General features: G+C 42.6%; 1 protein-coding gene across 4 annotated transcripts in view; it reads right to left on the bottom strand.

The window, feature by feature from the left end:
- Window positions 1–13,502, bottom strand: part of HDX (highly divergent homeobox) — a 105,097-nt gene that overhangs the window by 42,511 nt on the left and 49,084 nt on the right. For all 4 annotated transcript variants that reach the window (XM_078147787.1, XM_020964621.2, XM_020964626.2 and 1 more), the window contains one exon: window positions 925–1,071. In XM_078147787.1, the coding sequence (XP_078003913.1) occupies window positions 925–1,071 (147 nt within the window). The remainder of the gene's footprint in view (window positions 1–924; window positions 1,072–13,502) is intronic.

The following is a 13,502-nucleotide window of genomic DNA, read 5'->3' as shown; positions in this document are numbered from 1 at the left end:
AAGACTTTGGGGACAGCCACTTTCATGTATGAGATATCAGGCTATGCTACCTAGGTCCAAGAATAAAAGCAAAAGGGATCAGATAAATTGCCGAATTGCTCTGATTGCTAAAGCTCCAAATTCTGGCACCCCTTTGCCCCCACTCAGGGACAGAGGTTGGCTTTACTGCTCATGCTCCAGCTTCACTGAGATGGGTTTTTGGCAGCATTTTGAAAGCAAGAGGCCAACTGGATCATAAATCCTCCTGCTCTAGAGCTGTTCTGGCTTCCATCAGCCCTATTATTGTTAATTCTCATCTGGATTCCAAGGAATAGAAATAAGTTAGCCTTCTGTAGGCAGCCCTGTTCCCCACCCCTGCCAATATCCCAGGGCATGAGACAGGACAAGACTGGGGAGTCAGAGGAGGCTTGGAGGATGAGCACTGAACAGAATGTCAGAAGACTCAGCTCTGCAAACTCCTGTCTTTGAGCCTCAGTCTCCCCATCTACAAAGTGACAGGATTGGACTAGATGGTCTACAAGGTCAACTCAAAAACTGATAGCTCTGTGACCTTTTCCTTCACGGTCACTCTCTCTCTCTCTCTGCCTGACTCTGTTTCTCTTCCCGAGCGTTTATAAGAAAATGCTTCAGATCTTCCTCTGAAGAACATTCCATTCCATTCCAACTACCACTTCCTCTTGGTCTTCTGGGATCACTGTCACCACTGAAATTTTATGTAAACTCCTTGAAAATGGAATGTCAACATAATCTTTAGCTGGAGGCTTTTATCTCCACATAGTAGGGGAACAAGCTCAAGAGTGCATTGGAACATGTTCATTCATTACCTACCATGTGTCGTCTATTTCAGGTTGCCTCATGCAACTTTAAAAGGCATCCTTCCACACTCCCCTTCCACCTCCATCAGAGAAGGATCACAAGTCTTACCCGGACTATTTCACAGTCAACATTTAATTCTGCGGCAACTGCTTCAATTTTCTCTCTGCAAACAGAGCCCAAGCTTGTCATGCCATTGTCCCAGTATTTCTTGAGGGTGGCTAAATCTCGGTCACTGAACTGGGTGCGGTCCTGGAGCTGCAAAACAGAATGTTCTCATTAGAAGCCTGGAATGAAAGGATTATACCAAGCAGCTACCCAGGATGAGATGTGCTAGATTATTTGTGCCTGGCTGACCAGGTCAGAGCATCTCTTTGATGCTTAATGGGATCAGCTAGCCTTCCTGAGCACATGTGGTGATGGGCTTTGAGCTTCACAGGATTCAGAACTGGAGAGGACCTTGGCTGGCCCTGTCTTCCAGCCCCACTCATTTTACAGATGATGAAACTGAGGCCCACAGGGGTTAAGGAATTGGCCACACAGGTAGTAAGTAACCTGGCTCAAACCTAGGGCCTCTTATTTCCCAGCCATGGCTCTTTTCAGGACACCCCACTGCCCAGAGAAATAACAATGGAAGTCATTTTTTGAGATGGGTATTTTCTGCAACATTTAACATGATGTGGCTGGGGTCGCCTCAGTCAAACCTTTCAAAGTGGAGGGCTTTTAAACTAAGCTCATCTCAATCTGCCTTCCATGGGCTTCCTTTCAGGGCTCTCATTAAGGCCAACAGGAAAAGTGTGGAAAGGGAATGCAAATGCAGCCCTGCCAGAAGAACTCCAACTATGGCAGCAGAGGCCCTAATGATATGCTCATTTTAGAATGTCAAAATCCTTTGCCATCTCATTCCTTCTAACAATAATACCAACACCTCATACTTAGAGCATGGCTTTAGCAATTGTTTTAATTCAATCAATCTTCAAGGCCCCCTTGAAGACTGAGGAGTGAGACAGGCAGTGGGATATAAATGAAAGAAAGAAGGAAGTGAGTTCAAATACTGCCTGTTATCTTCCTGCATATCACCTGAGTAACCATGGGCAAGGCACTTACCCTGCCTGGGCCTCAGTTTCCTCAAATGAGAGATCTGGACTAGATAGCTTCTGAGGTCCCTTTCAGCTCTACATCAATGATTTTGTGACCTGGGTTCAAATCCTGGCCTTTCCACTTATTACTTGTGCAACTGTAGGAAAATCACTTCCCTTTCCAAGACTCATATCGTCACCCTCCATTTCACAGAGAAGGAACTGAGGAAAAGGAGCAAAATGACCTGTTCGGTGTCACACCGGGAATCTATGCCAAAGCTCAGACAAGGCAGAACTTGTAATTATTTGTCCAGTGACCTGCGCGCTAGGCCACTGATTCCTAATTATACTTTTGCAATAGCTCAGGATGACTCCAATTAGCAAGGGGGCAGGGCAGTCATCCTGAAAACCTCTGCAAGCGGGTACTCCTGCAAGGGAAAAGACACCCTGCAGTGGGAGCCATTGGGCTCCCCTCTAGCCTGCTGACCATTCAAAGGGGATGAGTTCTTGGGCCCCAGCCAGCAGCTGAAAAGCTCTCCTTCTGCACAAGACAGTGTGGGAAAATGATCCTGACAGCTAGAATGTCTCAATAGGCAAAGGCCAGGTAAATGAGGGGAGACCACATGGAAAGTCTTATGGTAAGTAAATCTTGCCACTTGGTGGAGGAAAACACTCTATAAATTCCAGAGTTACTACTCAGAGAATGAACTTAGATCAAATAGTAATTAATCATTTATCTAGTGCTTTGAGGTTTGCAAAGTGCTTAAAAAATTCATTATCTCAATTGATTCTTCCAATAACCCTGTGAGGTCAGCACTACAGAGATTACCCTCATTTTGCAGAGGAGGAAAGTGAGGTTTATAGAGGTTAAGTAACGTGCGCAGGGTCCCACACCCAGGAAGTGTCAGAAGTAGGATTGGAACCCACGTCTCTCCTGATTCCAAGGCCAGCACTCTCTCACTACACCACTCTGTCTCTCCAATTAAAGTAGACCTCTTCCTAAGAAATGTACTGCTACAGTTGTTCATATTAGTCAATATTATCTGCTAAATCTGTTTTCTTCCTGTCCTTGGAAAAAAAAACCTAATGATTAGTAACATTCATTACAAGTACTAGTACTAAATTACATCTTCCCAATAAGTGAATCAAAATATCCTATCCAACTTTTTCTAATCAAGAGGAGAAACTCTTGAAGTGATTTATAACATAAAAATCTCATTAGGTACTTGGACCAGACTGATTGCAAAATAGATGGGGAGCTGAGATGTCTCAAAAGAAAAGAGAATGCAAAGAAAATGTAGCAAGGTCCTGGGTACATGCAGATAACCCAGCAAAATGACCAGACTAAATACTCATAATTTTCCATTGTCCCAAATGCTCCGATGCAAGCTAATGCTAATTCCTGCCAGTCTGAAAGGAATAATAAGCAGAACGCTGAGCACACTCAGCCAATTAATTTGTAATTCATTTAGAGGGCACCCAAAGCCGCCTAGTCCCCTAAATTGAACTAAATAAAAACTGATTTGATTTGCTGGAAATGTGCTGGGGTCTCAACATGAGCAGCACTGAAAGCGACCTATTTTGACAGTGCCTCTTAAGTAGAAGCTTATTGGGAAGGAGCAATTATTTTTAAGGCTCCTAAGAGCATATTTTAACTAAGAAAATAAATAAGGTAATAAAAATCAATTAGCATTAAAACTTCAAATGCCCCTTTGGAAAAGGAAAAGGGGCTGGGATTTAAGGGAGAAGGGGAATTTCTCAGAGAACACTCAGGAAAAAAAATCAGAGTGACCTCTGTCTTTCACTAGTTGTATTGGATTTGAAAGCACAGGCTTCCGGCAGCATACATATGCTGTCCAAGATCTAATGATACAGTCCAATGCAACAAATTCAACATTGATGAAGCACCTACTATGTGTGAGTGCTAACCCAGACTTCCCTGGCTAAAGTGAAGGAGATAATATAAGTAATTATTATCTTCCTAATTTGGTGAAAAGAGCTGTTTGGAGAGCATATCTGAGAAAAAGAAAGGGACTTGGCACAAATGACTAGATAACTCTGTTGCTATCACTATGCCCATGCAGACCTGGTCCAACTGCAGGGCAAGGGAGAGTGAGGTCATGAAACTTTTTTGACCTTTGTATTGGCCACAGAGCTATGTCCAGCTGTTGAATTCCTGCTTCATTTTTTTTTTAAATAAAGGCAGACTTGACTGAACTCTTAATTAGGGGTGTGGAGCTCCTGTTCTAAGAAACAGGCATCTCCCTGTCTTCCATTTATTGTTTTCTAAGAGTTTCTCTTAAAGTCATCATTTTTATTCATTATGGCAATTGGAGCACAGAAAATTAAAAGCTGTACATAAACCCAAAGGATGATGTCGGAGAGGGCTGGCCAAGGGAGAAGTCCTTCTGGGCACCAGTAAAATCCTGGGGACCAACCTTTTAGAACATGAGCCCAAATCAACCTCATGAGGGCATGAATATGGTGGAAAGATCGCTGGACTTGGCTCTAGTCTCCCCGGGGGCCTCAGTATCCTGATCTGGAAAATGGAAGGTAGACCAGATGACCACCAAGGTCTTTCTAGCCCTGCATGGTCTATGACAGCCTATAGCCTAACAGTTTATTCCATTAGGCTTAGGAGCAGATGAAACCCTTTAGCAAATTGGGGAAAATTGGGAGATAATTCTAAGCTGCATCACTGGATTAAATTACATTGGAATTGAACTGTCTTATCTTTATTTATAAATAACCTTGACATGGGGAGCAGTGGTGGAGAGGTGTCAAGACAGGTTTCAGAAATCTGATCATCAAGAGAGGATGGAAGAGGTAGGAAGAAGGAAAAAAAAATGGCTGGTAATTGGATTCTGCTGGATACCCTGTCACAAACAGCTGCAGGCAGCTTGTTTGAATTGGGCCATTGACAGGAAGCTGCTAATTGCCAATCAAAGGCAGCTGAACAAACTAGCATCATCACTCCAGAAAAGACAGGAGGCCCATTATAAATAAGGCCTAGTTTGAGACCCCTGAAGCCTCCTCCCCACCCCCACCCCGCCAATCTTGAAAGCTACCAACAAGAACGACAGAGAACTAAGGATCTCACTTCCAGGCAGCGTAGAGGACTAGGGGTGTTTTGCAATAACCTGCAGAATGTGTACTACACTCGTGTTTATTCCCATGACAAGTACCAGTCATGTATGTATGCAACACAGTTTGTTCTCCTTCCCAGAAGAGGAGGCAAAAGAACTGAAGGAATGACTCTCCAGGCTACTGGGGAGAATGAAGTCTTCCATGGAACAATGGGAAAAGAAGGCTTTAAAGATAAAACAAAGAAGGAAAAGAAGCTGAGGAGGCAGAGGGAGATCCACCTGTGTCTGAGAGTGGAAAAATTTGACAATCTGACAAAATGTTTAAAAAAACAAATAGGAGAAGTCAACGAACATTAGCAACCCATCTTTGATAGAGTAACTAGCCTGGTAGATCAAGTGAATGCTTGGATAGCAGCAAAGCATTTGACAAATTCTCTTGTGCCATATTCTCATGGGAAAAAATGGAGAGATGTGGGCTAGATCACAGTCTAGTTAGGTGGTTCAGGATTGGTTGAATGACTACACCCAAAAGGTAGCCAGTAACATCGGTCAATGTAAGCACAGGGGGAGATCTCCAGTCGAGTGTCCCAGGTGGTCTGGGCTTGGCCTGGTACCATTCAACATTTTGGTGAGTGATTTGTATAAAGGAACAGATGACACGCTTATCAAATTTGCAGGGAGAATATTCAGTTGGCTATGTTCATCACTGTTTTCTAAAAACTTTCCTAGTTTTATGGTCATATCATGTGTACACACAATCTATAGACACTGTATACACACACACATCCTTAAGCAGTCTGGTGAAATAAGAGGCCTCAAAGTATAAGGAGAGCTCTCAAGTTGATAATCCATGACAGTTATGCATGGATAAAAATATTCCCACGGACAAAAACCATTACTTGATATGGTATCAATTATGGGGGGGGGGAAGGAGAGAGAGAATACAGTCCATAATACCCTTGATTAAAAGACTCAATAAATTAAAATAGTAATCCTGCTTGAATACAACAATCTATTTGCTAATATCCCCCAACACTCTCTAGGGTTCTTCTTCAAATAGAGAAATCCAGCTTTTATCAGTCTCTTTGATTAAGCACAATCCCCAGATTTGTGAGTAAAATACATCTACTTTCCTTGACAGAAGAAAGATGAACCTTTCCTGGAGGGCATCCTCCCCACCCTCACAGGCTTGGGATGCTGGGATGCAGCAGGTCCTTTGACCTCCACACAACAAGACTTCTATGAGGGGGGAAATAAACAAAATGGAGGTGGCTGATGAGTTATCCTTGCCAAACATTGGTAGAGCTTGAAAAGCCAGGCCGAGCCAAAGTACTGCAGTTGAAGGTGTGGCCGCAGCAGGGGACTGATGGCTATGTTCAGTAACTGGCAGCCCAGGCTGCCTGCGTATTTGCTGTACTGCCCAATTCTGGGAATTCCTTTGTGAAATCCATTTTTCTTTTTCAGAAATGGAAAACGCCACCTGACACAAGATCTATTTCATGCCCTTTAAGACAATTAAAAGCAAGTCTTTGGCTAGAGGGAAACAGATGTGTTGTCATCTTTAGAAAAAATCATTTCAAAGGCTTTTTCCCTCATAATAAATGGTTATGGTACCTTGTACATAGTAGGTAGACAGACTGACACACATATATACACACTCACACAACATGTGACAAATGAAGCAATCAAAGTATTCTAACAGGGCATTACCTAAGCTTAGATTCACAAGTGAATGGATCAATAGATGTAAAAAATATTAGTAATATATGCAAAATTCATTTTCCTCAAACTATTGGTCCTGAGTAATAGTATGAATAGCGTAATAATATAATGAAGTTAATTGGGTGTACGACCACTAAAATAAAACCAGACAGATGCAAAATAAATGGACCTTATTAATATCAGAAACAATTCTTAGCTACATTATTACACACAGGAGATCTAGCCATCCCTGTAAACCTACAGGTCTCTCCATTTCCTATTAAATTTTAAAGCATCTGATGGGGGGCAATCCATCTAGCTGAGAGAGGCTGAAGAAGCAGGGTTCATTACATTATCTACGACACTCACAGATAGATAAACTTGGGCCGTCATTTTTTACAATGATTTTTATAAGTGAGCCATAACTTTCCCTTGTTTGCTTTCCTTCCAAAGTACTTTGTACTTATGAAACATAATGCACCTCCAATATCCTGGTCGGTACAAACCTCTCTCGCTGGGCTGGCTTATTAGAACTAATATAGTCCTCTGGTGATTCTCCTAAAGGAGCATCATAAATCTTCACAGTGTAGCCATGCAGGCAAGGCTTCTGGAAGGCTCCGTTCCTCTTTCTTTCTTTTAATCAGCAATAAACTCCAGTGCTGAAACGGATATTGCCGAGCTAACATTTCAATGTCTTTGCTCATCACTCAAGCCCTTTCGATTGCTGCTACCTATCTGCTAGAGGACTGTCACAAAGAATGATGTTAGACAGAAAAGGGGGTAAAAATCCCTTTAACTGACAAGCAGGAGGGGGTGGTGGTGGTGGGGAAATCCATACTATCATTTCCAGAAATAAAACTACTGAACACAGAACACTAGACTCGTTAAAGAACTCCTTGGAGTAATCTCATCTTCTTCGGACAGGAATATCAAAGTTTCTTTTGCAACCTCACAAGTAAGAACGCTAAGTGCCCCCACCCCACCCCCTGCCCAGCTTGATCACCCGATTCTTGATGTTCCCTAGAAGCCAGCAGATATACAGGGAGCCTGGAGCTGCCAGCAATCTATTCTCCATCACAGCCTGTAACTAGATTCCTTCCTGCACCCCCCTCCAACCACAGTGCCGAGTGGTTGGTGTGTAGTAACCTGCACTTTTAAACAGGATGGACCCTATGGCACGCTGGGAATTTGCCTGGAAGTAGGGACAGATGAAGATTCCAGAACTGGGAGAGACCTTGGAAGGTGCCTAGTCTACCCTCCGTCAATCTCATCCCATTGGTTCTCCTGTACCCAGGTGGTATGATTTTGCATATTTGCAAAACAGGGAATATGGCATTGTTTTTAGCTATTTCTCAAACAGGCCCCAGGATGGGACAAATGCAACAAACAGTTGGAGCTGATTTCCTTGTTAAGGTGAGGTAATAAGATTAGCACTACTTAATGGGTATCCCCCTCCCTGGTTCTTTTTAGGAGGTGGTTGGGGGAGCCAATGATCCCATGCAACATTTCCTTACATGAAGGTTGGGGGTCTGATCCCCTGAGCTGGAGAGGCAGCCAACTGGTGTAGGCTCTTCAGCACATGGGACCTGGTCAGCTGCACCCCCTCCCCACTACCCCTACCCCCTTCTAGTTGTAACAACCTATGAATGGTAAGACAAGCAAGGAACATTAAACATACAATAGAGAGGATATAGGCACAGTTTGATTTAAAAACACACGCACACATATTGTTGTTGTAAGAGAGAAGTCCTCTGAATGCATGCCTTGTACTTCTGAACATTTCCAAAAGACAACTGCCACACGATTTGGGATGAGAAATGAGAGAAATTCAGTACTAACTAGATCTTGCCCCACTTTATATTCAGATACTTTTCTAAATCTTAATGTTATTGTGCGAAAAGCACAGATAGATTTTCCATGTTAGGTAGCTTGTTTTTGTGTTTTTGCCCAGTGTCATATCAGGTCACCAATATGCTCTGCTTAATATGTGATATAAAGAAATGCTTAATGAAAAGAACTTTCTGCAGAACTTGAAATGCGGCAAGAAATCGATGGCCAGCCTTTTGCTGGAAAAGATGTTTTGTCAGCCAGCCAATTAACATTTATTGACTGTCCACTGGGTGCATGGTACGGGATTGTATGGCAGCATTGTTTTCAGAGGTCTGCAGTAGAAAAAAAAATTAAATAACTCAAAAACAACCCACCAGTCTGCTGTGGGTGTCTCGGAAATTTACTGAGAGACTGAGCATCTGCAACCTAAGTTCCTTCCTAATCAAACTTGCTTCTCCTCGATTCTTTTTCCTTTAGTTAAAGCTTTGTTGCAGACCATTCTATTCAGGGCTGTCTCTTTAAAATTTCTTCATCTTCTTGTGCTAAAGTCTAACCAATATTTTAAATTGTTTTTCTAAGTTATTAAAATTGGAAAGGCTCAACAGTTTGAATCACTGCCTAGACTTGATGGGATGAGGGGGCAGAAGGGCCCCTACCTGGGAATGGGCAAATATACTCATGAAAATTAGAAATTTGATTTGCAGCAGCTGTGAGTCAAGACTAATTTAATTTAATAAAAACTCTATTTAACAGGAAATTACCCTGCCACCCCCACCCCACAACCTGCAGGTGAAAGGGAAAAAAATAGATATAATTATTCAGACTACTCTGTATTAACAATATTCACATGTTAAGGTAACCTATGTCTCACTACCATTCCCCAGCTTTGATTTGCTTTTTCTTTATTGAAAAGATGTCAACTTTAATAACTATGGCTCATCCACAAATATATATTTTTAATAACATTTCCAGAATGGATAGGAGAAACAAGATCACAAGGCTATGCCAAAGAGTTAAGCTCACTTCTTGCAAGCATATCCAAGCCTCTTCTTTTCAAAAAGCATCACAGAGAGTCCTTGGGAGGAATGGGAGGAAGGTCTTAGTACCCAAAGGTCTCAGACTGGTATACCAAGGCAGTGGCCAACATCAGACTTTCCAGGGGGTGAAGAGGGATGATGGGGTTAGAACCACTTCTGAACACACTGGCCCCTTAAGCTTGAGCTTGGAAAATTGAAGGGCATGGTGAAAAAATTGTTGCCTCCATTTAACAGATGAGGAAATGGAAGTTCAGAGAGGCTAAATGACTTTCCCAAGGTCTCATGGCTTCTGAGTGGCAGGGCCAGGATCTCACAGCTAACACTCATCTTCCAACTCCCAAGCTGGTGCTTTATCTGGAGCTCTGAACCTTACACTGGCATTATGTTGACATCTGACCCACTGTGGACAGTGGGCTTGAATTTCCCAGATTTCTAAGTATCTATAAGTTGAGTGCTATAGGATTGCATAGAAGAAACACAACCAAGTCACTCAGTGTGTTCTAGCCTTCGTTGTTCGTGAAAATATGAGAATCTGGCTAAATAACCTGAAAAACAGAGGTTTTGTGGCACCTAAAGACTCAAAGCAAAAGCTGCCTGAAATGAAAACTGGATTGTCCCAAAGACTTTGATAAACTCCTGAAATAATTTTACCAAATATTTTTCTTGGTAGGGAGAGGGCTTATGTTTCATGACCAGGGTTGGAGGGGACCTCCTAGTGTGGAAACAAATAATCTCTTCTGAGTGAAGACAGGTGATTTCTGTGTAGCATTAGAGAATGACTGGGTTCAGGGAGAGACCTGAGAGGTCAGAGGTTAAGTGATCTGCCCACATATGAGAGAGGTGAGCCTAGGCCTCACCTGATTCTGAGTCTGGCTCTTGAGCTATCACTATATCAAGCTCCACCCATCTCCATTTTAACAGTAATTCCCTTAAAAGGAGAATCTGTACAGCCAGGAGATCTCCATCCAAATGCTCAGTTTTCTTGCTCTCAGTCACTCATTGGAGTAAACAAATCCAAGGCCTGAGAACTTCTCTCCCTGCTTCAACTCCCAGAAGCAGCATTTTGAAAATTTAAGATCTGCTGCAGAATCCCATTGCAGGGACTATTCGTATCTCTACAGCTATCGATCACAGAATCATGGCATCTCAGAGTTGGAAAGGTCCTCAGAGGCCAGCTAGCCCAACCTATAACTGAACAAGGATTCCCTCTACATCATACTTGACAAGTGGTCATCAAACCTTCATTTGAAAGGCTTCTAGTGAGGCTGAACTCACTACCTCCTGAGGCAGCCCATTCCACTTTTGGCCGGCTCTAATGGCTACAAAGTTTTTCTTGACATCAAGCCGAAATTTCAGTCTTTGTATCTGCTACTCATTACTCCCAGTTCTGCCCTCTGAGGCCGAACATAACAAATCAATTCCTTCTTTCACTTGACTTGAAGACAGCAATCAGGTCTCCCCTAAATCTTTTTGCCTCCTCGGCTAAATATCCCTAGTTTCTTCCAGCAATCCTCATGGTATCGTCCTAAAGCCCTTTGCCATCGTGGTTGGCCTCTGGCTTCCAGTGCTCCCGATTTTCCAGATGTGGTCTTCCTGGGGCCAAGCACAGCAGACTGGAACCTCCCTTGCCCTGGGCACTATGCCTTAGTCAATTGCCACCTAATTCATTCTTTTGGCCGCCATCTTAGTTTGCAGTCCACTAAAGCTTCCAAGTCTTCTTCAAATACATTGCTATCCAGCCACACTTCCTCATTATGTGCTTGGGACACTGATTTTTTTTCAAACTGTACATTCAGCCCTATCAAATTCACACAATTGTACTACCACCTAACTTACATCTCTTCATTTCCCCCACAAGAATAACATAAGCGACTTGGGTAAAATGCTTTGCTAAAATATGGGTAAATTATACCTATAGCATTCCCCTGAAGAGCTGATTTACAGTCAGAAAGCTGCTCACAAAATCCTGCCTGTTTCCTACTCACATTTTCAATAGGGATAGCCTCAAATACATGCACAGATCATTTTCAAGGACTTTATAGATATCAGAAAGCAAGCATGGGAGTCAGTAGCTACAGATGGCTTCTCAGTCACTGTCTTGGATAATTTTATGTCCATCCTTTTCTATTCTCTTAGAGCCTTTCCCTCTTTGAGATACAATCTGAGAGCTAGCTGCAAGGGGCTAGAGAGAGCAAATATTCCAAACAACTCATTTTACAGACAAGGAGCCCAAGGCCCAGATTATCTAACTGACAAGGCTAAAGAGTCAATTAGTAGCAGAGTTAGGTCTAGAACCCACATCTCCCCAACGCTTCCCACCCCAGGTGCATTCTTTCTGACCTGCACAGACTCCCAAAACATGCTCAACTCTGCCATACGACAGAATTCAACAAGTGATCAGGGCTTTGAGCCAATGCCTAATCAGGCAGAACTGAATAATGTCAAAGGTCAAGTCCAACTAGTACCTAGGTAGAAGCTACCTCTCCATCTCTAACAAGTGGTCACTAAGCCTCGATTTGAAGACATCCAGGGATTTGATATTTATCTCCTTAGGTAGTTTGTTCCAATGTAGGGCAGCTGTCTAATTGTTAGCACGTTCTCCCTTCTAATTCAGCTGAAATTTCTCTCTCTGCAGCTTCCACCTGTTCTGCCCTCCGGTGCCAATGGGAACAAGTCTGATCTTGCTTCCACCGAAGAGCTCTTCCAATATTTGAGGACAACTAACTGAGCAGGTCTTAACAGTTCCACTGCTTTCCAATGATCCCGCTGTTGTTGCTGGTTATTGTCTTATGTACACGCTCTAGCCTGTCTTGGCCCCTCCTCCCTAAAACACGATGCCCAGAACTGAACGCAACACTCCAGACAATGGTCTAGTCTGAGTAGAAAGGGGTGAAACCACCATCCCTTCCTAGCCTCTGCACACTAGGCCTCTCTCTTAATGCAGCCCAAGATCACGGCAGCTTCTTTTTTGGCTGCCATGTCACATTAATGACTTGTATTGAGCTGCTTTTGTTCACTAAATTCCAGGACTTTTTCCATAGGTACTGTCATTTAGCTATTCCTCCTCTATCTTGGCTTGGATTTTAAAAATCAGCTATCCAGTGTAGGACTTTACATTAATCTCTATCAAATGTCATCGAATTAGATTCATTTTAGCTTGATCTCGATTCTATTATCTGACCTAGGTTGGCCATTCCTTCTGGTTTCAAGTCATTCACAAATTTGATAAGTCATCTATCTATGCCCTTCTCCAAGTCACTGAGAAGAATATTGAAAAACATGGTGCTAAGGAAAGAGTCCAGGTCATGTGGTCCTCAACTCATCTTTCGACTACTGGTAAGTGTGAGAAAAGTAACATAACACCAGGAAAGCAGAGAAATTTAAAAACAAAGTCTTTTAGAGACAGTTTGTACTCATTTCATATTCTTCAAAGTACTGAATGAAGTCTATTCATCTCACATTCTCTTCCACAAACATTTCAAAAATCAATCTCATCTAACCATATTTGCTATTTTGTTGCTGATGTCATCACATAAAGAATAGTTAGCATGCACTAGGGCTGTATCTCTATTGGGCCAATAATTCTGTTCTGGGCCCTGAAGCTGCTTGTTTGGCACTAGAGAATTGAAGGAAGGAAGGAAGTTATTCAAAAGTGCTTCTGAGAAGAGCCAAATATCCACAGATCCACATACTATGGGCCATTCTGTGGGAAATAGCTTTGTTATAGGGAACCTTTGGTCTACTGCTAGTCATTTGAATTGAGTTTTCCTACCTAGTCTAAGACAGAGGTGAAGAAGATGCAAAATCATCTGTACAACTTTCCAATATTGTTTGCTGCAAAAATCATTCTAAAAAGAAAAACAAAAGAGTTTGTGAAGCACTGAGAGTTATGAGATCGTGGAACATCAGAGCTGCAATGGACCTTGGAATTCAACAAGGCCATCTCTCTCCTTTTG

Source organism: Phascolarctos cinereus, unplaced genomic scaffold (genome assembly GCF_003287225.1).
Source record: "Phascolarctos cinereus isolate Bilbo 61053 unplaced genomic scaffold, phaCin_HiC Scaffold_8;HRSCAF=390, whole genome shotgun sequence".
Taxonomy (NCBI): Eukaryota; Metazoa; Chordata; class Mammalia; order Diprotodontia; family Phascolarctidae; genus Phascolarctos; species Phascolarctos cinereus.
The sequence above is the reverse complement of the archived record's forward strand: the minus strand, read 5'-3'. Positions and strand labels throughout refer to the sequence as shown.